The sequence below is a fragment of the Nycticebus coucang genome, chromosome 7, assembly GCF_027406575.1.
Source record: "Nycticebus coucang isolate mNycCou1 chromosome 7, mNycCou1.pri, whole genome shotgun sequence".
NCBI lineage: Eukaryota > Metazoa > Chordata > Mammalia > Primates > Lorisidae > Nycticebus > Nycticebus coucang.
The window spans coordinates 124,049,040-124,074,912 of NC_069786.1; the positions used below are offsets into that span (position 1 = coordinate 124,049,040).

Consider the following 25,873-nt stretch of genomic DNA (forward strand, 5'->3'; position numbering starts at 1 on the left):
ACTATATACAGTTTATACAGTTTTATGCCTGGTAGGAGGACACCGTGGCACCCTAGTAGGGGAGATAGGTCCAGTTTTTAGAGGGTCTCTCCCGTGGAGTGGAGTGGGAGGACCTTTGAACTCTGCCCGATTATTTGTGGGGCACTCTGAGCCATTCTCATGGGGGAAGGGACTCCCGTCTGCTTGGTGATGGATTTTGTACCTTTTGTTTGTATCTTTGTGGTTGCAGCTCACCTCAGTGGGGTTGACGTGCGTTCTTCAACCTTCTCTCTTAGTGCAGCTCAAATCCACCAGGTTACTTGCTGAATTTTTGTCCTTTAATCTCCTACTGGACGGGAGCCTCTGTGGAAAGCTGGCTTCAGTCAGCCATCTTGTCTCCTCCCCCAGGTTTTTCGATTATATTGACCTTTTTAAAAAACCAACTTTTTGATTTATTGATCTGTTGTATAATTCATTTATTTTCATTTTCATTTAATTCTGCTCTAATTTTGGTTATTTCTTTTCTTCTGCTGTGGTTTGGATTGGAAAGTTCTTTTTTTTCCAATTGCTTGAGATGTCCCATTAAGTTGTTAACTTCCTCTCTTTCTGTTCTCTTGAGGAAGGCTTGTAGTGCTATAAATTTTTCTCTTAGGACTGCCTTTGTGGTATCCCAGAGGTTCTGACAATTCATGTCTTCATTGTCGTTTTGTTCCAAAAATTTGTTTATTTCCTTCTTAATCTCATCTATGACCCAGCTATCATTCAGCATGAGGTTATTCAGTTTCCATGTTTTTGTATGAGTACGGAGGTTCTTGTTGTTACTGAGTTCCACTTTTATTCCATGATGGTCTGAGAAGATGCAAGGAATAATTTCTATTCTTCTAAATTGCTGAGGTAATATTTGTGACCTAAGATGTGATGAATTTTGGAGTATGTTCCATTATATGATTAGAAGAATGTGTATTCAGTTTTGTTAGGATAAAATGTTCTGTAAATATCTGTTAAATCCAGTTGTTGGATGGTTAAGTTTAAATCTATAATTTCTTTGCTTATCTTCTTTTTGGAGGCTCTATCCAACATCGCTAAAGGGGTGTTAAAATCTCTGACTACTATGGACCTGGAGAAAATCAAGTTGCTCATGTCTAACGTTTCTTTTATAAATTGAGGTGGATTTTGGTTGGGTGCATAAACATTAATAATTGAAATCTCATCATATTGAGTCTTGCCCTTAACGAATATGAAGTGACCCGCCTTATCTTTCCTTACTTTTGTTGGTTTAAAGCCTGTTGTATCTGCAAATAAAATTGCAACACCTGCTTTTTTCTGTTTTCCATTTGCCTGGAATATAGATGACCATCCCTTCACCCTGAGTCTATATTTATCTTTTAAGGTAAGATGAGATTCTTGTATGCAGTAGATATCTGGTCTGAGTTTTTGTATCCAGTCAGCCAGCCTGTGCCTCTTTAGAGGACAATTTAATACGTTCACATTAATTGAGAATATTGATAGGCCTGGTATAATTTTGGGTATCGAGTTTTTCAAAAGACCAGTGGACATATTCAATCCTTTCACTGCTGTGGAATTTGTAATTTGATCAAAAGTTTCAGAGTGAGTTTACTTTTGTGGTGGAGAATTGCGCTAGCCATTATGGAGAATAGGTCTGAGGATATCCTGGAGAGCTGGTTTAGTTATGGGAAATTTCTTCAACATATGGATGTCATTAAAGGAAGCGGAAGGGAGGGGGGCGGTTTTGGTGGAGGGAAGGAAATGAGTGGGGCCACATCTATGGTGCATCTTAGAATGGGTACAGGCGATTGCACTAATGTACACAGCTATGATTTAACAATAAAAAAAATTAAAAAAATAATAAAATAAAGTAAAAAAAAAACATTATAAAAAAAAGTATTTAATTTCTCCATCATAAATAAAACTCAGTTTAGCTGGGTAGAGGATCCTGGGTTGAAAGTTATTTTCTTTTAGGAGATTAAAAGTTGATGACTACCCTTTTCTGGCTTGAAAGGTTTCAGCAGAGAGAAAAGCAGTCATTCTAATATTCTTTCCCTTGTAGGTTATGGTTTTTTTACGTCTGGCTGCTTTCAGGTTTTTCTCCTTGATATTAACTTTGGTAAAGTTAATTATGATGTGCCTGGGGGCTGTCTTATTTGGGTTGAGTTGTGCTGGGGTTCTGAAACTATCTGCTATCTGGATTTCAGGATCTCTTGGTATGTCTGGGAAGTTCTCTCTCATAATCTCATGAAGAAGGCCCTCTGTGCCTTGTAAAGCTACTTCATCACCTTCAGGAATCCCTATAAGGAGAATATTGGTTTTCTTCAAGTTATCCCAGAGATCTCTGAGAGAATGATCTGTTTTGCTCTCCATTTCTCTTCCTCATTGAACATTTGGGATCATTCAAAAGCTTTGTCTTTGATGTCGGAATTCCTTTCTTCTGCCTGTTCCATTCTGTTACTGAGGGATTCTACTGTATTTCTCATATCGTGTAAGGCTGCAACTTCTTTTCTCAATGTGTCTAAATCTTTGGTGATTTTGTCTTTGAATTCATTGAATTCTTGAGGCATCTTCTGAATTAATCCTGCAATTTCTACCTCCATCTTTACTTTCATTCTGTTGATCTTGTTTGCAATCCAAATTCTAAATTCAATGTCACACATCTCACCTATCTGTTCGTAAATGGGATCCTCTGGATTGGCTGTTTTGTCATTCCTTGGGGGAGTAGAACTGTTCTGTTTATTCATGTTGCCAAAGTTTTTCTGCTGATTCCACCCCATGATTGTTTTTCTGTGTTTAGCTAGATGAGCAGGTAAGGTGAATTGGACTGGAAAGTTCTACGGTTTTGGTTGACCATCCCTTCACCAAGGAGCTGGGACTGGTGACTGCAGCTTTTCCTGTACAATTTTGCAAAGGACCAGTACAGTACTATAGTCTGTGACTCTAGAGGCCTGCTTGGTGTAGTGGGGGTAGGTGGCTCTGCCTTGTATTCAGCTGATCTCTGTCCAATCCTAGTGAATCAGCAACTCTAGGTTGCAGTCTCAGCTTTGGTGTAATCCAAGCAACTAGGATATCCCTTCCCCCACTGGTAATATCTGGAAGAGGATAATCAAACCTTCCCACTACAGTAAAACCCGGGTCCCACCTTGGAGGGTTCTTGGATAATTTGTCCAGTTCAAGAGTTCCAGACCATTTCTCCCAGACAGCCCCCACTCTCTAGCTAGAGAGTTCAATAGGACTCCAGCAACTAGATGTTAGGGGTCTATTGGCAGCTCAAGTGTAATTTGAGTGCCTCTGGTGCTCTGAGGGATTAGAGAGGCCTGTCCAGTGGAGGTTTAGAGCCAGGGGGTTGATGCCTCTTACCCCACCTTGGTCATCCTTCACCACTGGACTTTGGTCACCCCAGTCTCTAGTATTCCCACTGGAAGTCTCTGTTAACCCAGTCTCTGTGGCCCTGTTCTGTCCAATAAGCAAATGTGCCAGGGCTATGTGCCTGCCAGAGTCAAAGTGAGGTCGTTGCCTCCTCCTCGTGGTTACCACAGTCTACCACCATCCAGCAGGGGAAGCTGAGGTCTGCCTGCCTCAGGAGCTCAATGGCAGGTGAAGAAAGTTCCACATGAGCTCAGTCCAAACCTGAGGATATCCAGACAGCAAAAGAATTTCTCCCTCCGCCACTGCACCTTTGTTGCTGCTATTCTGGAGCTCTGGAATCCCTATAGGGCGAGGTCTGGTTCCCTCTGGCAGGCCACAGAGTTGGGGAGATGACTCTCCAGAGTTAGACCCCAGCAGGATCACTCTACTAATGCTGAAGTTGGGTGGGAGGTGCCTCCTCTTGGGTTCGTGCACCTCAGCAGTTTCCAAGCCTCCACCTGCACTGCAGTCACCCAAGCCTCCATCTGCTGCTGAGATACTCTTTTTCTGGGCCAGGTCAGTCACCTTTCCCTCTGTGTCTTTCTGTGCAGTTACTGGATTCACAGGACAGCACAGCTGTAATGCCACCATCTATGCAATGCCCAATCCGAGCCAAGAAATGCAGACATTCTGGATTCTGGAGGAGTTGGACTTCTAGACTGCCAGGCTAAGGGTAGTGGGGGTGGTAGTGGTGGTGGTGGGTAGACTGAAGGATCAAGGTGGCATGGAAAATATTTGTTCAAATTTCTTGCCAGATGATGGAATTCCTAGACTCACCGCAGGGGCTCTCTTGAGAAGGAGTCCTAACTTCCAGTAATTCCCTTCGGTGGGGTGGGGAAGGAGAGCCTCAGTTTATCGCTCACCAGTAGAGATCCCACAGTAAGCAAACAACTCTTTTAGGGGAGGGGACAGCCACACAACCTCTTTGGAATGGGATCTGTACCTGAAAATAGTTTCTATGGAGTCGAAGCTTGCCTCAGGAGGGAAGATGAGCAATTATCTATCTCATCTCTCAGCTTTGTTGGGTTCTTTCTGGTCGTTATCTCTCCCTCCAGACTGGAGCTTCTATTGAGAGCTGGCTCCAATCAGCCGTCATCCCTGGTACCCCCTTGTTCTTGTTGAATGTGAAAATTGGAGTTAGGGAAAATAGCCAACCCGAGGATTTAGCAAAACACCAAACACATTGAGACCAAATGAGCAAACAAACAGATAAAAAGGCTACCAGACACACAAGCCCACAGATGTATGAACAATCGGAAACACATAGACATACAGACAACAACAATAAAAACTACAATAAAAATAACAATAATCGTAAAACAATTGAAAAAAGGTAAAAAACAAAAAAAAACCTCTAAAAATCTGATTTAAGCACTCTCAGAAACCATACGAAGGGAAGAAGAGGAAGTGAAAAGGGGAAAAGAAAAGTGGTGTTCATAAAAAAGTTAAAAAAGAAGAAAGAAAAAATAAAAGTAAAAAAATAAAAAAATTAACAATAGCTCCTCCAAGAAAATGATGAGAAAAAAAAAGAGGGAAAAAAGGCACCAACCACAAAAATATTATTCTTGTATATATGTAGAAATATACATCTATATGTATGATCTAGGGATCAACTTTCGTAGGAATATATTTATAATGCAACATACTTTCTGGACACCAGGTGGCGCTCTGAGTGGTTCCCAGGCTTATACCTGATTCACAGTTTACACTGTTACCACGGTAACCACCCTACCTGGCCGATCGCCATTTTGGAGTTTCTGTAAAAGTTTATTACCTAATTGTTGTCCAACCTTGGCTGCTCTGTTCCAGACAGCACTCCTAGCTGACCTCCCAACTCCATGCAGGAATCCACACTTCACAAATATTTCTACTCTGCTCCCACATTCTCCTGCAAACTGGCAACTTCAATCGGCCGTGGGGCAGGGGCTGGCTGCCGCAGGCTCCTGCAGCTGTGGTGCACAGAGACCTCTTCCTCAGTTTTTGTGGCTCAGAGTCTCACTTTTGAATCTGGACTTTTGAGTCCAGCCACCCGCCAGTTCGCTGCACAGCCTGAACTGCCAGCCCACACCAATATTCCCTGCCAGGAATGGTCCGGTCTATTTAATCACTCCTGCTGTTCTGGGAGAAGGTGTCCACCATTTTGGACAATTCAAAATGTCTGTTTCCCGGGCAGGATCCCTTCCCTTCAATTTTCCATTGAGCTGTTTAGCCCCTTGTGGCTGTGAGCAGCACCCCTTTCTGGTCACCAAACTCGGCTCAGGAATAAATTTTCGTCAATTGGGTTTTGCCAGGAATTGCAAGCTGCTGTACTCCGTGAGGGAGGGGCCTGCCGGCCAGCATGGGCAGGCAGGGAAAATCTCTACAACAGAGTCCGTGGTTTTAAAGTACACCTCATATACAGCAATCCGCCAATTCGCTGTGCGTCTCCAGCTGTCTGTCCACACCAATAATCCACACGGGAAAAAGTCCAGACCCCCCCTTTCCTCTCGCCTGATGACTTCCAGTAATCTTATCACTTTGTAACAAATTGTCCTGAAATTTGTGGCTTAAAATGGTAGACATTTATTCTTGCTCATAGGTGTCTTAGGCAGCGAGGCCAGGCTTAGCTGAACTTGGCTCACGAGCTAAGGTGTTACAGTGGTCTGCTGGGGCTGGCTGCTCTTGGGGGTCTTGTTTACGTTTCTGACCAAATGTTGTCTGCTGGTGGTGATGAGGTCACTCCTTCCAAAGCCTGGGCTAATTCACAAAGCTGTAACGTAAAGTTTCCAAGACAGTCATGTTTGTGGTGGTGCAAGATCAGCTCTGCTGCATTCTGTTACCAAAGCAGGTAACGAGACCAGTTCAGATTCATGGGTTGGGGGAATAAATTCCACCTCTTAGAGGAAGAACAGCAAAGTCGCATTGCCGTGGTTTAGGATGTAAGGAGAGGTGGAGTGTGAGGCATTTCTGTAGTCACGGCACCACATGTCATCAGTGGGCTGCCAGCATTACAAACATTAGCTGTGGAATTACAGAATTTGGGGAAAGGACCCCAGAGCCCGTGTTTTAACAAATTTTCATGGTTATTTCTGTGTGCACAGGATTGTGATTACTGCAGGACTGGATGTGAAATGTTATGGGACAAACACAATGGGGCTGAACTTCTCAGAGTGGACTCAGTACAGCCCATCTCTGGCCTCTGCTAGGCTGACTTCAAGTAAAATCCCAAGAGCTGAGGATTTTTTCCTTCATGATAGGAAGGATTTAGACTTTCATATTTTGAGGGGCAACATCCAGTTTTTACCTTCTTTTAAGAAAAAAGGCATTTTAAAGTAGCAAGTCTTCAAAAATGATTAAAGGGTGATCAAAAGTCAGAGGGAGTAATTAGGTACCCTGAGTCAGAATATTTGAAGGTGGAATAAAGAAAACCTCCCATGTTAATGTAGTCAGAGAAAGGTAAAGGCAAGAGGACTAGCATACTTTTTGTAGTTTTATTTCTAAAGGTTTGCGATATGCCCCCATCAGCAGTTATACAAGTAGTTAGCAGAAGCACTTGGAACAGGAGTAGTGAGTAGCAGTAGTTAGGTGTCTTTCTCAGAAAGAGAAAGAAAATAATGATTTCCTTCAATAATTTTGTCTGTCTCTCTTAGAGACATGAGCATAGAAGATGTGTTGATGAAAGCATCTTCTGATGGGCCTGAAGATTTGGGAGCAATTTTAGAATCCTAATCTAGTTACAGGGGAAGGGTCTTCAGAGGAGTTAGAGTAGATTTTTGTAGCTTTTTCCTTAATACAGAATATGTTTATTATTAGGTTAATGTAAGTAGATACTATTAATTTCTCCTGCTTAAAAGTAAATGGTATTTAAGGTTTTAGTAACAGGTTAAAAAAAATAAAACACATGCTTGTGAGAGATATCAGAAAGTAGTCTGATAGCAGTATTAATTTTTCATAAATTTAAATCTTACTACAAAGAACTTCATGTAAAAATAACTGAGAACAGTATCCTCATTAGCAATAAAAATAATTTAAATGTTTCTAGTACCTTTATCTTAAATAATCTTTTGTGTTTTTTCATCTTATCCTTAAAACATTTCAGTGAAGTTAACAAAAGAATTATTTTTATGTTAAAAAAAACAAAGTTCTTTGTACCTCAAGGACTATAAGACTGACTTGGTAAGAAGAATATTTCTGGGATTATTTTGAAGCCAATGGTTTTGTTTCTACCTCTGCCTAACAAGTTGTTTGGGGTAGAAATATCTGGCTTTATGAGTATGGAGTTAATTTCTAAGGTTCTTTGAGTACAAAACTGCCATAATTTGAGAGATCCATAGTTTGTGCTGAATTACTTTTCACCACCTCACCTTTTATTTTAACAAAGTCATTGATTTTTCACCTCTTACAGTTGTATTTTCAGAATTTAAAGTGTCCTTTTCTTTCCATTCACAGAAAATCACAAAGCCTCCAGTACTTGACATCTGTCGCTCAGATGGTTAGTTGAAACATCTGAAACATAGCTGCTGTGCTCAGCATTCTGTGTTACCGTGAATACCAGCATATCTAGTCTTTTTTATTTTATGGAACAATATAAGATAACTTATATTGTTACAAGATTGCTTATTGAATAAATTGGGTTGGGAAAATTAAGTAGCTTGGAGAAAATTAAATAGCAGGTTAGATCCTAACCACATCATGTACTCAAATTCTAAACTAATCGAATGAAATATAAAAATAAACGAATATATGTTTTAAAGAGAAAAGAAACCATAAAAAGAGAGTGAATCTGTAATTGTTAAGTTTTGGATACAGAACTTTCCAAACATAAAAACAATGAAAATAGTTATTGAATAGAAGAACAAAAGGTTTTCTAACAAAAACTATGACAAAGAATTAATATTATTAACATGTAAAGAACTCATCCAATGCAGTAATTAACACTAACTTCTGTTAGGAAAAATGGAAAATAATTTGAACATATCATTCAAATAAATACAATGAGCCAATGTACAGTCTCAGCTGTATTCCCTATGCAGGTCTCAAACTCCTGGCCTCAAGGAGTCCTCCTGTCTTGGTCTCCCAAAGTGCTGGGATTACCAGCGTGAACTGTGGTGCCTGGCCAATATAAGCATTTCTATATGCTGGTGATGAGAATGCAAATTAGTGTAACTTTTCTAGAAAACACTTTGGAAATGTATGAGTAAGAGGCTTACCCTCAGTAATTCTTTGAATAGGAATCTAGCCCAAGTAAACAATAGAGAAATGATCCAAAATTTGGATACTAATTATTTACTTCATAATTAAATGCAACAACATTAGCTTAAGTAGATTGAAGTTGGCACAACAGGGTGAGATAGGGTTAAATCAGTTATGGTATAGTTGTAAAAATGGGAAATAATGCATCTATTAAGAATAACATTTTTGATAAATTAAGTGTTGTGAAAATACGATTACAATATAATTATTGAATGAAAAAAAGTAAGGTACAAAATGGTATGTACCATATGATCAGAACTTTGTAAAATAACCAAACTCAAACCAAGTATTTTCCAGTAGGAAAAAAAAGAGTAAAAAATAATAAAATTCTTTTAAAAAATGTCTTCTTTGTATCTGGTACTTAATAAGGCAATTGCAAAGTCTAAGGAAAATAAAATTGAAATTAATATAAACAATTTGTAAAGCAGCTTCCTTTGCTGTTGTTGGTTACTGTCTAATGTACTATAGATCAGTTTTCTTGAAATTAGTTCCATATGCTGTTTAAAACATTCACTGAAAATAAAATTCTGTGGTCAAACAAGTTTGGAAAACATTAATAAGTTGGCTTCTTAATTGCGGAACTAATTTGAATCGTCAGCAGTATAGCAGTGTCACTGGGGATCTTCAAGGGGGTACAGTTTTTAGTATTTCCCAATCTTGTTTGAATATAGACTATAGAGTGTGTGGTGAGGGGAAGGAGAGAGGAAAGAGAAACACAAGTTATTTTCGTTGAATCCTTTAAATGTAGGCTGCAGACATCCTATTACTTTGCCTCTAAATCCTTCAGTGTGTATCTCCCAAGAATCAGGGAAATTCTGCTACTTGTCCATAGTACCACTGTCACATCAAAGAAAATTAGTAGTAATTCTCTAATAACATCTAATATTTAATATTAAGACTAATATTTAATGTATCTAGTTCAAATACATAAGTGCCCAATTTTCTCAAAGAATGTCTTATGTGGCCAGTTTTTGAAGGTCCCAACATTGCATTTGATTTTTATTTCCTACTAATATAAAACTATGCCCTGTTTTGTTTTTTTTTTGGCAGTTTTTGGCCGGGGCTGGGTTTGAACCCGCCACCTCCAGCATATGGGGCCGGCGCCCTACTCCTTTCAGCCACAGATGCCGCCCTACCTTGTTTTTTTGTTTTTTGTTTTTGGCCGGGGCTGGGCTTGAACCCACCACCTCCAGCATATGGGGCCGGCGCCCTACTCCTTTGAGCCACAGGCGCCGCCCTTTTTTTTTTTTTTTTAATGATACTTTTTCACAGGGCACGTATCTCATTGAATTATCGAAATCCCCCATTTTGCCTGGTTATTTCTCCTGGTGCTATTTAACTTATTCTTCTATTCTCTGTGTTGCTGTACATTGGTGGTTCCATTTGAGGCCTTAATTAGATTCAGGTTAAACCTGTTTGACAAGACTGTGTCATAGATGATGCTGTGTTCTTCATATTGCATCATATCAGGAGATAAACAGTGTCAGGCCATCCTGCTGAGACTGTTGAGTTTGATCACCGGGTTCAGGTGGTGACTGGCAAATCTGTGGCAAAGGTATCCTTTGTCCCGTTGTGCTCTTTCTCATTCCATTTGAGGAAATATCACTCTATTATCGCAGGAGTATCCTTGCTTCCCAAAAGCCTTTAAACTAATGGCGGTTGTAGTCTTTGGTAATCTTTGCAAGATTATCCATTATTTCATTGGATTTCTTGTTAATTTTTTACTTGCTTTAAGTTTCTTTGTAGTACAGTTGACTACTTGTGATGTTGTTATGTGAGCATAGACTTGTGTATCCGTAACAACATGGTGTCTGGCTTCTTTCACTCGGCTAAGTGTATTCATGATTCATCTCTACCCGTTAACTGTATTAATAATTTGTTCACTTTTATAGTTGATGGCATTTTATCGTATGGATACACCACAGTTTTGTTTTGTTTTTTTAACAATCTTTTCACCAATTGAAGGACATTTAGATTGTTTCCAGGTTTGGTGTTTATTAATAAAACCGCTATAAAAATTTACATACAGGTGAAATTTCTGTGAGGATACGTTTTCATTTCCCTTGAGTAAATGCCTAGGAGAGGGTTTGCTGGGGCACTCAGGAGGTCAGTGCAAGTTTACTTACAAGAGATGGCCTACTTTGTTTATAAAGTGGCTGTACCATCTTCTGCTCCCCCCAGTAGTGTGTGAGAGTCCTTCTCGGCACTTGGTATTTTTAGCAGTTTTCATGTTAGCTATTCTAACAGATGATTAATGCTGTCGGGTTGTATTTTTAATTTGCACTTTTCTAATGACTAATAATGTTTTTTTCCATGTGTTACCTGTATATCTTCTTTGATGAACTGTTTGTTCCATTATTTTGTATGTTTTTATTGGGTTGTTTTCTTACTGAGTTTTGAGAATTCTTAGTATATTCCTTTATCAGATATATGATTTGCAGGTATTTTTTCCAAGGCTGTGGCTTTTCTGTTTATTCTCTTAACAGTACCTTTTGTGGCCTAGAAGTTTTTAATTTCTGTAAAGTAGAATTTATCATTTTTTAATATATCAAGCTTATTATTGTATCTAAGAACTTCTTGCCTAACCTAAAGTCATAAATATTTTGTCCTACATCTTCTTCCAGGCATCTCATGTCTTTAAAGTTTACATTCAGATCTATAACTCATTTTGAGTTAGTTTTTGTATAAGATACGAGGTATGAATCCAGGTTCATTTGTTGCCTATGGACTTTCAAATATTCCAGTCCCATTTATGAGAAGACTATTGTTTCTGCATGGAGAAGTAACCGCTGACTCTGTTTACATGAATCTGTTTCTGGACTCTGTAGCGATGTGTGTGGAGATCTGTACCTTTACCAATACTGTAGTCTTTGATTTCTTTAGCTTTATGGTTAGTCTTGAAATCAGCATGAATCCTCCAACTTTGCTCTTTTTCAAAATTGCTTCTGACATTCTAGTTCCTTTGCCTTTCCCATATAAATTTTAGAAAAATCTTGGTGGTATCTACTAAAATCCTGGTAGGATTTTGATTCTGTATATCAGTTTGGTGAGAATTGGCATCTTAACAGTAATGAGTTTTCCAACCCATGAATTCAGCGTATTTCTCCATTTATTTAGGTCTTCCGTGATTTCTTTGAACAGGGTTTTATAGTTTTGAATGTACAGATCCTCCATATATTTTCTTAGATTTATGTTTTTGGAGGGGAAGGTATGCTATTGTAAACAGCACTTTTAAAAGATTTCTGTGTCTGTTATATACTCCTACTTTAGTTTATTAACATGTTAAATTACTTGGATTTTAAAGTTGAAGCAGGTTTGCATTCCCAGGATAAATCCCACCTGGTTGTGATGTAAAAATGCCGTGTGTACCTGAAAAGAATGTGTGTGCTGCTGTTATGTGTGTGTGTGTGTCGTCTTCTATGCCTGTTAGTTAATTAGACAAGTTTAACTTAGTTTGTTTCAGGCCTTCGTATCCCTACTGATTATTTGTCTGCTGTGTTATTGAATATGGTGTTCTGAATTACGCAGAATTATGGTAAGATTGACTGCATAGGGTTGCCATGGCTATCCTGGATCCAGCAGAGCCTTCTGATTCCTCTGCCTCTACCTTGGTCTCAGAATAGGGGCTGATTTGCCAGGGGCATGTTCGCAGTGTGTGCTTGAGCCTCAGTTTCAGGTCCTCCTTTTGTGTGGTGACTCAGGTTTTCCTACCTGTCTGTTGCCCACCTCCCGCAGTACACTGCAGTTACTTGTTCCTCTAAGCTCCTTAGTCAGTGATGGGAGGCAAGTGGGTGTGTTCTAATTAAGCCTTACTGTTGGTCAGTCACACTGGCCCGGGGTTTGGTAGTGTGGCTTTCTCAGTGTTTCTACCCCTCCCCTAGATTTAGAAGTGGTGTTTATTTTTTTCTTTTTTCCTTCTTTAAGCTGTAATAGGTTTTTGCCAGTTCCCTAAGGGGAACAGTTGTTTTTACCCTTCTTCCAATCGTTTAAGGCTGCTGTTCCGTAGGGACAGAAGGGAGGAGCTAGGCAGCCTTTCACGCCTTTTTACAGTGGCTGCTGTTCTTTCCCCCAGGACTGTACCATTATAACCAAGGATGCTTTGGACCCTGACCAGTCTCTTTCATGAGACCAGGTTCTGAGATGAGCCTGAAGGTGGTGTGAATTCCTTGATATCACAGTTCCCAGGGGTTGTGGGTCCTCTTGCTAGCTCACACTCAGCCTTTGCCATCTGTTCACAATTTTGGCCAAATGCTTTTTGCTGGTGTCTTGGCAGATCCTGTCTTACATAAACAAGTGTCCATATATTATTTTAAACCTACGTGTCTGTAGTCGGTTGCCCTACTACCTGAGGTTTTTGCTGAGCTCAAGAAAAGGCATCAGCAGGATGGTAGTGATGATGCTCTTTTCCGATTTTCACATCCCAAGTGGAAAGTGGGGACTGTTGCTTAGTCTTCTTCGTTGAATCTGTCATTCCTTGCACATTTATTATATTTACCAGGCTTTTTTTCTTTTCAAATAAAGATCTTTTGCTTGCAAAATGGGTAGAAACTGTATTTTCTTCTAAAAAAAACTTGATAAATACTTACTTCATCTTGGATTCCCAGTGTTCATAGTAAGTGGTTAGTGTAGTAGTTACTAAGAATACAGAATTTTGTAAGGGTCGACTAACAGAAATTTATTTGGTAAAAAAGAATGCCAGCCGAGCACCAGTTATATGCGTGCACCACATAACAACATTTGGCCAAAAATGGACTACACATAAAAGTATAAAACTGTATTTTTACTGTACCTTGTCTATGTTTATATATACAAATACTTACATTGTATTACAGTTGCCTGCAGTGTTCAGTACAGATACATGATGGGCAGGTTTATACCCTTGGAGTAACTGGCTGTACCATAAAGCCTGGGTGTGTAGTATGCTATAGCTATATCATCTAGATTTGTGAAGTCACTCTACGATATTTGAACAATGACAAAATCACTCGATGACATTTCTCAGGCTGTATCCCTATTGTTAAGTAACACACAATGTTCTTTAGTTAAATATATTGTGGTGGTAAATTAAAGAATCAAGATAGCAACTTTCTATCCTCAGAATTTGCTATTATATTTCTTAATGGTACTTAGCCATAACAAAAAGTCCTAAAGGTCCTGCCAGGAATAATAACACCTAAGTAGCCCTTGTAGAAGAAATATTGAAGTCGCTATTATTCAAGTGGGTTACACACTTACTACTATTAACAGAAATTTTGTCTTGTTCCATTGGCAGTCTCAGCTTTTATAAACAAGGCTAGGAGGCAGCTGATTCCACAGTAATAGAAAATTTTGGAAAAAAGCCATCTTTTTCTTTGAGTCAAAAGGCAGATGCCATCTAGAAACATTAGCTCATTGCATTTTTTCTCTTCCCCCTCTCCCACCTCCCTCCATGTATAATTTGTGCTTTTTTTTTTTAATAGTCTGCCACCAAGTTCAGCTGGTGCTGGTTACAGAGCTCTGTCCTTTTTAATTTCTGTCTGCCAGCCTGGAGCACGTGTACTGGTTCAAGCTGGAAATCCATGCTGACATGTGGAGTAACTTGTGCTTCTTTTCTTATATTCCTCTGAAAGGCAAATGGCCACAATCACACTTTGGCTGTCTTGTGAAAATCAAGCAGAATTGTTATCCCTCACCCTGCACTGTACAGTTGGGGTTGCTGGTTAGCCATATGTGAAACCATAGCAGAGTATTCTGCAAAGGTCTTGACTTGAGAACAAAACTGATTACTGCTTTGTCTCATAGACTTTAGATGAATTACCAGGGAAGCCAACATTGGGAAAAAAAATTAAGTTTCAAATTAATATTTAGTGGTTTTGTTGTTAACAGACCATTTGATGATATCTTCAAATAGTGTTTATAAGCATCATTTGTTTATAGGGACCAACTGAGATATATTTTAGGGGGAATAAAAGAGAATCAGTTTTAAGCTGAACATTTTTCTTTTTACTAAAGCAATATCAAGGTATGTAAAAGCAGAATTTGTCTTATTATTTTATGGAAATTTTTGAGAAAATGGAATAATTATGTTCATATTCTTTTAATCTTTAATGATGTGATACAAAAACAAACGCCTGAGAACTTCAATGGCCTGAGTGGCTGTCTTGACATAACCATTAATCATCTTTACTTGAAGCCTGAGTCACTGAATCTGATCAGATCTTGGTTTTATTACTATTTTTTATAGTGAAGGCATTGAACTGGGTACTCTTCAAAGTCTCCTCCAGTTCCGTTATCCTGGGTTAACGGCCTGAGCGGCTGGGAAGGATATAGCTGTAAAGAAATAAAAATATCTGGAACTGTCAGGAACACTGGTGTTTGACACATAGGTTTCAGGGCTCCCAGATGAGAGATCTCTGAAAGATAAATTCACACAATATACAAGGTATATCTAAATTGATAAATACATGCATTAGATATTGTATCTTATTCAGTTGCATGATTATATGAGCTTTCCTTGGCCCCGTGCAGGCATAATGCAGTTGGCAGTTTTTTTAATATGCAAATTTTCACTGCCGCCTTGCTTGGCTTAGCAGGCGTGTTACAGCTGGGACAGAGATGTACAGCTAATTCCGTGTGACCACTTAACTTTTTTTTTTTTTAATTAATTTGGTGTATTTTCCCCTAGGAAAACTTTCTACGTAATAAAAAAGTACCATCTGCCAGATTTTCGAAAAGCAGTTTCAATGGGAAACAGAAGCAGTGCTGGCTTTGGATTATTGCTTCTTACTTGTTACTTAGTATGTTGAAGGTATTCATTTCAGTGAGTGAAGTTCGGTATTTGAGGTTCTGTCTAGATGTGGAATTGTGCACATAAAGAATTAAAAGTACAGACTTTTCTCGAATCTGTGAAACAGAAGAGAGATCATAAAGTGAGTGGACCAGAGTTTGTTTAGGTCTCTATTGGGAAGTAACAGGCTTTTGTTAAGTTTCATATTTCAAAATGTTGACTGTAGCCTACTCATTGCTTTAAAAAAGAGAGAGAGAGAGAGATTGAGAGAGGAGATTCAGGAAATTTAAATGGTTGAGAAATTGACATTAATAGTTACACGATTAATTTATAATCTTTCCTCACCTCTTCTACCTATCCCCATGATCATCATTTATTGAAAAGCTAATGAGTAGATTTAACAACAAAACTCCAGTGAATTTATTCTATCCCCATATTCTCCCCCCACGCTCTGCACACAGAGGCTACGTTTTGGGCCACCAGATCTTAATGGTTTCAGAACTCTTGGTCTGCACTGTTCATGATGTTGTTCAGAATCATCATTGCTTCTGTTATTCACAGGCTGGTAACCTTTGTAGGCTGTAGAAATGAGTGAATCTTGTTCTTCACTATCAAAGTAAAAATGCTCTCCCCTCTGCCAAATGACAAGAGATTGAAGTGACTTGCTTCAGTTGAACTGATGGATTGGATTGGGACAGAGCTATAGTAACTTTTGATTTCAAGTGAGCTCATCAATTATTAGTCCATGATTTTCTCTACTTTGGCAACCATGATTCCTTAAATTATGTAAGAATTAATAGAAAATAAAGTTTACTAATATAATGATTTGGATAGTCATTTATTCAATTTTTAATCTCATAATTTATTGATGTGTATATTCAATGTTTGGTAAGATCAAATCTAACTGAAGAAATATTACTGTACACCTGATTCAGAAACTCTTGTCAGTTCTATAAAATGTATTAATTTGGAAAAGAGATATCACATAGTACTTTAAAATTGCAATAGATCTTGCCTTCTTATTGACCAGAAAGTTAACTGTGTGAAGAAGTTTTTGTACTATTTATTTGTATTAAAAAATGAAACAAAACAGTACCCTTTTTTGAACTGAGGGCGCCAGACTTTGTTTTATAAGCTCAGTAGTTTATATTTTCAATGAATAAAATTCTATTATCTTTTAATTTGAGCTTTTCTAATTCTTTCCTAGGCATTTTAAGTACAGATCAAAAGGGCGTATAACATTTTTCAAAACTGTGGCTTAATGTTTTATTTTGAACTGTAACTTATCTCTTTAGTTCATAAAGACCCCCATCGTTAAGAGTATTAAACATATCACTGCTGTGATTAAACATATCATTACTGTGATCCTTTACTTAATTTATTTGTAAACGTTTATCATAACATCCCTGTGTACCCCATAATTACATATAATTACAATTTGTCAAAAATTTTTCATTAAAATATTTAAATTATTCCTGAAAGAGATGATGAATGGACAGACAGCATCATTTTCTAATAGAAACATATACATATTATAATACGCTAGCATCATGCCTGACATATTATAAACGATACAGTAATGAGGAAACAAATCTAGAGACATCAAGAGGCTTAATACTCCATCACAGTCAACGCGTTTGTCAACTGTGGCCTGGATCACTGTGGACAGTGTCCTACTCTGTCCTGAAGGTGTAAAGGAGGTTGGGCTACTCCTCCCAGACTGGGCTGTGAAAAGCCTGGGAGTCTACTCTTTGGAAGGTGCTGTATTGGACTCACATTTTCTAGGGCTCATCTCAGCACCTAGAGCTGAACCCCTGAGTGAACTTCACCTCAGCCTTCTGGGCTCGACTATAAATGGACTCAGTCTTTACCTGGCTGGCAGGGGAAAGTCCACCTGGTCTTTGGACCCGGAGACAAGTGATGGAGTGTAAGAAGCAATTCTGGAGTACCTTACATGTGTGCTATGGTTATTGTTAGGTTCAGCTTTTTTTTTTTTCTGCTAAGGCAATAGCTTTTATGGAAGTCCCACCTGAATTCTATACGTCCCCAAGGCAGACCATGCTGAGAACTTGAGACAAAGGATGATGGGTCCTTGAGCTCATCTAAAATGGATTTTTTAAAAAAATTTGGGGGGGGGGGCTGTTTATTTTATTTTATTTCCTTGCTTATTCTTTTTTAAATTTTTATTTCTTTGCTTTTTTTTGTTGTTGCTGAGACAGAGTCCCCCACTATGCCCCTGAGCAGAGTGCAATGGTGTCATAGCTCACTGCAACCTCAGACTTGGGGTGTGGGCATCCTGTTGCCTCAGCCTCTGGTAGCCGCTGGGATTACAGGCACTCGCCATGGTGCCTGCAGGTTTTTCCATTTTTGTCGTGAGTCGGGGGTCTCACTCTCACTCAAGTGAGTCTCGAACTCCTGAGCTCAGGCAATTCTCCCTCCTCAGCCTCCCACAGTGCTGGGATTACAGGCGTGAGCTACCGTGCCTGGCTAAAATGTATTTTTAGCCCTTACACAAGCTTGTTTCCTGCATCCAGGCGAAGTGATATGGGCTCAGAAGATCTGGGGAGCATGGAGGTCGGCGGCGAGCCTGAGGCCAGCTCGAGCTGTTCGTCGCCCACTCGGGGCTGCTCCTGAGTCTCCGTGTCCAGGAAGCTGCTATCAGCGGGGAGCGAGGACCGCGGAGGTATGTGGGACAAGTTGCTCATCAACTTTCAGCCTAGTTCCAGAAGAACCTCCACTCTTCAAACAGTTTGGATAGAGAGGAGTCCCTTATTGGAGCAAGTACAGATGTTTCTCCCACAGATGGCACAGGCAAATGAAAAGAAAAGAAATGGGATCTGCACCATCTGATCATTTCAATATTGAAAATATTGATGTGACTCTTGGAGAAGTTATACAAATGGATGTGGCCTTGTTTGAGATGAATCAGTAAGATTCCAAAGAAGAAGAGGGGTCACAAGATCGTTCAGAGAACACTTCGGAATCTGAAGATGAAGGTGACAGCATCTCCCATGAAGTAACTGTAGACAACATTAAGCTTCCTAATTCTGATGGTGGAAAAGGCAAGATTGAAGTTTTGGACAGTCGGCAAGTAAAAGAAAGAAGCAGTGAAATAAATTATCCGAGAAGAAACAGGTGACATTTGCCTGTGAATTCTGTGAAAAAGAACATGGTTTACTGTTTTACATTTCAGGTATCTATGGTGCTTTTTATGTGTTAATAGGAAAACTTTAGATAAATTTAACAGCTTATTTGAGCAGAGAAGAATTTATGAGTCAGGCAGCACTTTAAACTGAAAGGGGTTCAGAGGCCTCTGCTCTGCAGTGTGGAGAGTGTGTTTTTATTGGCTGAACATGGAAGTACAGAAATAACTTGATCGATTACAGGGTATTGGCCTTATATGGGGATGGTCCCATCACTTGGCTGCTTGTGATTGCCTGAAGCTCAGCAGTTTGTGTTTGGCTAAAACTCAGCCATTAAAAATACACTCCCAAATTAGGTTTTGGTGTGTTTATCTACTGAGTTAGGTGTTGCTAAGTAATGGCCTCCTGTTTATTTAATTTAGCAATTCCCCTCTTTTGGTCAACTCCTTGATCTTGAGAGATTGACCCACTCTCTGGGCATTGATGACACTCTCTCTCACTAGCATTCTGGTTGTGTGCAATGAAGGCAGACATCCTGGGGTAAAGAATTTCTTGGTCTAGGACCTCTTAGTTGTGGTTTAAAATAAGGGGGAGGAGGTTCCTCTGGTCTTTGGTAATTATTGTAATTGAAGAGACATAAGTTGTTAGCCTTTTGTTTTTTTTCTTCCTCTAGAGTCTTTTCAAAATGTTCAGCTATGACCACCAATTTAATCATATCTATAACTTCTCATCCTGGTTTATGTTTTTAATTAGGTTACAAGCCCAGGATGAACCGCATTTATAAATAGACCCATTAGTGCTGTTTTAGGCCCTACAAGAACTATGTCTTGGTATATTTTGAGCCCATAATGTTTTACAAGTAATGTTTCTCAATGGGCCCTATAATTTGAAAGTAGTTCATCCTTTTTTTTTTTTTTTTTTTTCTACAAGAACATATGAGGGACCAATCAGTGTTTTGTGGAAAAAGCTGAGGAATTGCATTTAAAAAGTTTTCACCAATTTTTTTAACCCCCTTTGGCTTATTTGAGGAAGTTTGGGTCAAGTCTTTAATATGCTCATCAGGCGTTTCCCATTCAGTTGTTACTTTTCATTTTCGAGCTTCACTACTCCCTGATATCATATCAATACATTGGTTAGGGAGTTTTAGATTGTAAGCTCCCACGAGTATTCTAAATTCTTTAAAAATGTGTGAGGATTTCCCCTTGGGCTGGAGAAGTTTTTTACCATGGCTGTAAACTCAATTTTTTACCATGGAGTAAAGAAAAATAGCCTGGTTTTATTTATAGTTTATTATGAAGTCAAATTTATTTGTTACCTTCAAAATCGGTTCAATGAAAAAGAAATCTTTGTAAGAGAAAAAGTGTTTTACAAAGAAAATAAAAGAATTACTTAGGTTTGAACCTTGAACAATGTGAGTAATGGGCCCTGACCTCCTGTGCAATAAGCATCTTATATAAGTTTTGACTCCTGAAAAACTAATTACTGGTAGCTTACTCTTAACTGGAAGCCTTCCTGATAACAAACAATTAGTTAACACTTATTTTGTGTATTACATGTATTATATACTGTATTTTTTTTCAATAAAAATAAAGTGGGCTCTCAAAAATTAGTAAAAAATGACTAATATCTAAATAGTGGATAGCCCATCAGCCTTCATAAGAAAAACAGCTCAACCCCATTTATCAAAATAATGCAAATGAAATGAAGATTGGATTCTATACCTACCAAATTGGCAAATAAAACAATAGCTGGTACTTGCTGAGCCATTTCTTTGTGTGAGTCACTATTCTAAAAGTTATCTCCGCTCATGCCTGTGTAAAAGTTCATGGAGTCGTAAATATAACATTTTATGTGTATTACACTTTTACAAAAAGTCGTTTTGTTTGTAAGTAGTTTGCCCCCCAGTCTGTGGAGCACAGTCATTATTGCGCGTTCGTTCAGCCCTTGCTTCCTCTGATGCTTATGTGTGCCGTGATGGCAGCTGTTTGGAGGACAGTTTTGTTTTTCCTAGAATTACTGAAATGTTATCTTCAAACTTATTGAGTACCATTTTTCCATGCTCTGTGACAGTTATAAATTAGCAAATTAGGTACAATTGTTTCTGAAGCAAAAATTTCACTCTGAATGAATCTCCCGTCTATTTCTATAAAACGTTAATCGTGCATCAAATACACTTATTTTTAAAACCAAAAAAAAAAAAAATAATAAAGTAGATTTTTAAAATTGGGGCAGCATGTTTTTGTTCTGATTATGAAAATTATAAATATTCACTGTAGAAAATAGAAATAAACCAAAAAAAAAAATCTATAATCCTACCACACCAGGAAGAAACCACTGGAGAAGTTTATGAAATTCTTATTGTGTCAGTGAGCATTCAGCAGTGGTTACTGTGCTGAGAGGGTTCACATATTTACACAGAACCCTATAAAATAAGCATTTTTAATTATTTTCATTATTTTAGATTGTGAAACACAGACGCAGAAATTAAATGACTTTCCCAGGGTCACATTCTAAGTGTTAGATATCAGACAAAAAGGCTGTCTCTATTCCAAGTTGGGACACTTTTTACCTTATACAGTGTAGCCTCTTCAGACAAAGCATATCTAGGCTGCTGTTGAATTATCCACTAAAGCAGATAGTAGCATGATTTTCTTATAAATCTGTAGCCTACCATATAGTTAGCCCACATAACTGAGCTAGAGGATGTTTACATTCTTGGAGCTGGATTGGCTGTTGTGATCACCTTGAATTCAGAAAACAGAAAATTCTGAAGTCTATGTGTCCATTATTGATATGTCTTTATTTACTAAATTAAAAAGGACTGTATTACTAATGGAGATAACAATGAACTGTCTCTTCATATATGTTTGGGTTTTTTTCAAGCAAAAATTCCTGACAGGACTTTAAAAATTGTGAAACAAATCATTTCTATTGGGAAGGAACACCCTCCTGACGCAGGAAATCATTTATATTGGGAAAGAGATGCCTGCTTGCCTCCTGGGGACCTCCTTGGACGTGCACTCAGGAAAATACTCAGACAGTCATAAATAATCTACTGGGCTGTCATTTGTTTTTACCAGAAACTAGAGCATGTAAGAGTTTGAAAATACTACCGTGTTTAATATAGATATGTTGGAGACAGTGAAATTAAGTATATTTGCATTGTTAATTTAAATAGGACTCATTAGTTTTTCTTCTATTAAAAAACAAAAAAGTAAGTGTGCTTGTATTAAGTGTGCCTTAAAACATCCGAATTTTGCTTTTGCACACACTCTAGTTACTTGTTAACGGGAGTTGTTCCCGTGAGAATTCTCACTGTCACCTCACTGTCTGCTTCGCATCTTCTAAGCTCAGCGAGGGTTGCACACCTTCTCTCGTGCATTTTACTGTGTTGTATTGTCAGTAAGAAAAACCAAGAGTCATATGTTGGTTTCCATTTATTATAGAATCACAAATAACTTTCACAGTGGTCTAGTTTTATCACGTGGGAGTTCTGTCAGGATTCAAAACTATTTATAATTCTGTTTTACTTAGTTATGGAGAGCCAGATGTGAGACTCACGCATAATATGCGTCTATATATAATCACAAGTCTCAATTAGAGGACCACAGATCCTTTTTTGTCATATCTGTGTTATTTCTTTTGTTGTAATACCTGATCCAAATTGTGCAGTTATTAAGATGACTATAAATATTAAGCTGATTAAATTTACACTGTAACCATTTGCTTTGGAAAAATCACAAATGACCTAATCGTGCAAGGATAGGAGACAGTTCAACTAAATCATGATATAGAATAATACTGAGCCACTAAAAAGACTGAGAAGCATGTTTTTAGTCTGTTTAATTAGAGGCATGATACAAACATCCTTCTTAGTAGAGACTCATTTGTTTATGCAACACTTAGTAAATGTGCTAAAGAAGTTGGATTATGTAACAAGATGCCAATTGTCCTAATTTTTAAGAATAAGATTATGGTAACTTCTGTTTTCTTATTTTGGCTTGATTCTATTTTCTAAGATTTCTGCAAAATTGTGTAGAACCTTTATAAAGAAAAAATTGTTTAAATAAGCTTCTGCATTGCCAACAATGTTAAATATTAGCCTTGCCCTACTCTGATACCCCATTTCCCCGAAAATAAGATATCCTCCGAAAATAAGACCTACTCACAGGAGAGATAAGACGTCCCCTGAAAATAAGACCTAGCGCATCTTTGGGAGCACACCTTAATATAAGACACTGTCTTATTTTCAGGGAAACAAGGTAGTCTCCACATTCCCAGCCCATTTAAAGCATGGAGTTGTGACATAAAACTGTATGTTGTAAAACCACACTTCATCCATTGACTTGTAGCCTCTACAGGATCCTTACTGATGAGGCATCTGAGCAGAGCACAGCCCATTGAATTAGGATGCCCCCAGTTCCTGTCTCCTCTTTCCCTGTCCATCTCTCAAACCTTCCAAGCTAAAGATGTTCATTCACCTGGGTAGGGACATCTTTAGTAGTTTAGAGCCATAGCAGCTAGCTGTCTCTGGCTACTACAATGAGTTCCTTCTTTCTCTTTCTTTCCTTTTCTTTTGTTTTAATATTATTTATTTTTCTACAATTTATTTTTATCAGTAAAATGCACAGTAGATATTAGGTGTACAGCTCAATGACATTTTACATATGTATGCAACCCTGCAACCACAACCCCAATGAGGATAAACACTTTTCCAATTTCTGTCCACTGTATATTAATTTTACTTGTTAAAGTGCTCAACATCTTTGTTCATCGAGGAAATGCAAAACTTAAACCATGATAGTTACTGCTGTACATCCATTAGAATAGCTAAAACTTATAAGACTGGTTAATACTGAGTGCTGATGAAGATGATGAAGAAACTAGAACTCTCATGCACTGCTAGTGGGGGTGTAAAAGGGTACAGCTGGTTTGGAAAGCTGCCAGTTTTGTTGTCCCTGTTGTTCGTTTACTTGTTTTTAAGAGGCAAGATCTCACTCTGTTGCCCAGGCTGGCATGATCATAGCTTACAGCAACCTCCAGCTCCTGGACTCAATACGCCCACCTCAGCTCCCTAGTAGCCAGGACCTCAGGTCTGTGAGCACACTTGGATGATATTTCATATTTTTTGTTGAGATGTGGTCTCACTATATTCCCCAGACAGGTCAAATTTCTGACCTCAAGTGATTCTCCCACCACTGCCTCCCAAATTGCTAGGATTACAGGTGTAAGCCACCATTCTTGGAAATGGCAGTTTTAAATGTGTTAAATGATGCCTACATTATAATTTAACTCTGACTCCTAGATCTTCATCGAAGAGATATGAAAACATAAATTCACATATACAATATTCACAGCAGCTTTTGTCATGATAGGCAAAAACTGGAAAAACATAATTTCTTTTTCATGAGAGCTCCAGAACACACTGAATTCTGTCTTAGATTAAGGCTGCTTCTTTAGCCCACCATTTAGGAACCCTGGCAGCAGGCAGTACACAAAATTTAAGGCTTCATAAGTTTTACTGAATGCAGTCCTTTCATACCTGTTCTGATTAATCTTAATGAAAGGTTGTGTGGAGTGGTTAAAACTCAGAGGTTTGACTTAACAAGGGAAGGCGAAGTCTGGCATGCTTCCTGTGGAAGAGCATGTCTATATTGCAAAACACGGTCTTGTATTATTGGGAAACAATATGGATTGACTACCAATCATTGTATTCAGGAGTTTTTACAAATCAAACACCCAAAGCCCAGGAGTTTTTAATTTTTGGCTCAGTGAGGCTAAAAGGAAACCATTTGCTTTTGGCTAGTATGAAAGCTGAAATAAAATATAGCTAGCCCATGGACATTATAGGAGATAAAGTGTTTAATAAGCGTCTTCTTGAAGAAGTGGCATCTGTATGAACACCTGCTGTCTTCATTATGTCTCTAAATGCACTCCATCTCCGGGGATTAGCAGGCCGCTTCTTTTGGCACACTGTGTTGTGACAAAGATAAATTTTAAACCTTAACTAATTTACTATTGTAGAGGATGCTTTTGGGTGAGGAGGGAAATAAGCCCCTGGCTTCAATGATGCAGGCCCAGAGAGGCCCATTTGAGCATAACTTTGAGGATGACATTTGGCAGATTATGACAAATTTCCTATCCTGTAGTAGTCCTAATTATTTGCTAATTGTTATTTTAATGTTTTTGTGTATCACAGACACACAGAGACAGTTGTTCTTGGTACACAGATGTAGCTATTTAAAGGAACTCTGCAGTTCTTTGTGTATTTTGAGGAGGGATCTGAGTGGCCATTAGGAAGGCTTGTGTTGATGACTGTTTCTGTTGTGATTCTGCTCAGTACGGCCCTGCATGTGGCAGGGATGGGGGTGGGTGGAAGTGACAGCTTTCCTCTAAATGCCTCTGACATCAGTTATCATTTTGGCAGAAACTGTGTAACCAAGAATGATTTCCATAAGCAATGGCTATGAAAAAATTTCTGGCCCTAGAAAATAATACTTAATCAGCAGTATGGTTCATGTTATTAGCTTCAGGAGAAGATAACTCACCACCAAATTCTACTATGTCATAGATTGGATTTTTGAAAACCAAAATTAAAACATCTGCAGCTTTTTACCTGTACGAACCTACAGCTTTATCTCCCTAAAGAAACAGCACTTGTGCAGTTCACTGTGCACTTTGTATCTCTTAGACCCTGACATGAGACAAGGGGGACATCGTCAGAGTTAACGAGCAATTAGGACATTCTTCCTTGTCAATTGCCTGGCAGAATAATGAGACCAAATGAGCCCTGTTCTTAAAAATGCCAAGACTTGTATTTTCTAAAAAGCATGTCTTTCTCTGCTGTTTGTAATTACATGAATAGACAAACAACTACTTAACAATGGAAAAATAAAATAAAAATCACACCTACCACAAACAGAAGAGAGAGATATATAATGGGGTATCATTTACTCTAGATGCAGAATTCGTGACTTTTCCTCCTGACTGGCCATGGAGACACCGTAACATCTGCTATCACCTTATGTGTCTTAAGGATTAACAGACAAAACACGTAGGTAGTGAACAGAATTTCTTGTGTGAATGAATGGATAAAGTCTCAGTTTGGGGAAGTCTGGGAATGAATCCTAAATTTGAATTAGTGAGTTCTAGATCTTGGTCCTTCCATGAATTTTGGTTGCATCCTAAATATGATGCTAGTGAAGGGTTTGAATAAAGATCTGAAAGTGGGGAGATGACCTGTTGGAGGAATTAAGTTGGTTGTGGCTGTAATATGTTTTTCACAGTGTGGGTGGCAGGGTAGGATGACGAGTAATCAAGACGGAGAGTTAGGTGG

At 38.5% G+C, this 25,873-nt stretch overlaps 1 protein-coding gene and 1 pseudogene across 4 annotated transcripts in view; both read left to right on the top strand.

Moving 5' to 3' along the window:
- RHBDD1 (rhomboid domain containing 1) overlaps positions 1-25,873 on the top strand; it is a 224,119-nt gene that overhangs the window by 143,048 nt on the left and 55,198 nt on the right. Inside the window, exon 8 of one of the 4 annotated variants that reach the window (XM_053597934.1) lies at positions 3,948-4,069. The exons of the other annotated variants lie outside the window; for them this stretch is intronic. Within the exon in view, the coding sequence (XP_053453909.1) occupies positions 3,948-4,054 (107 nt within the window). The 3' untranslated portion in view covers positions 4,055-4,069. The remainder of the gene's footprint in view (positions 1-3,947; positions 4,070-25,873) is intronic. 4 annotated transcript variants of the gene reach the window in all.
- Positions 17,963-18,533, top strand: LOC128590417 (NOP protein chaperone 1-like; annotated as a pseudogene).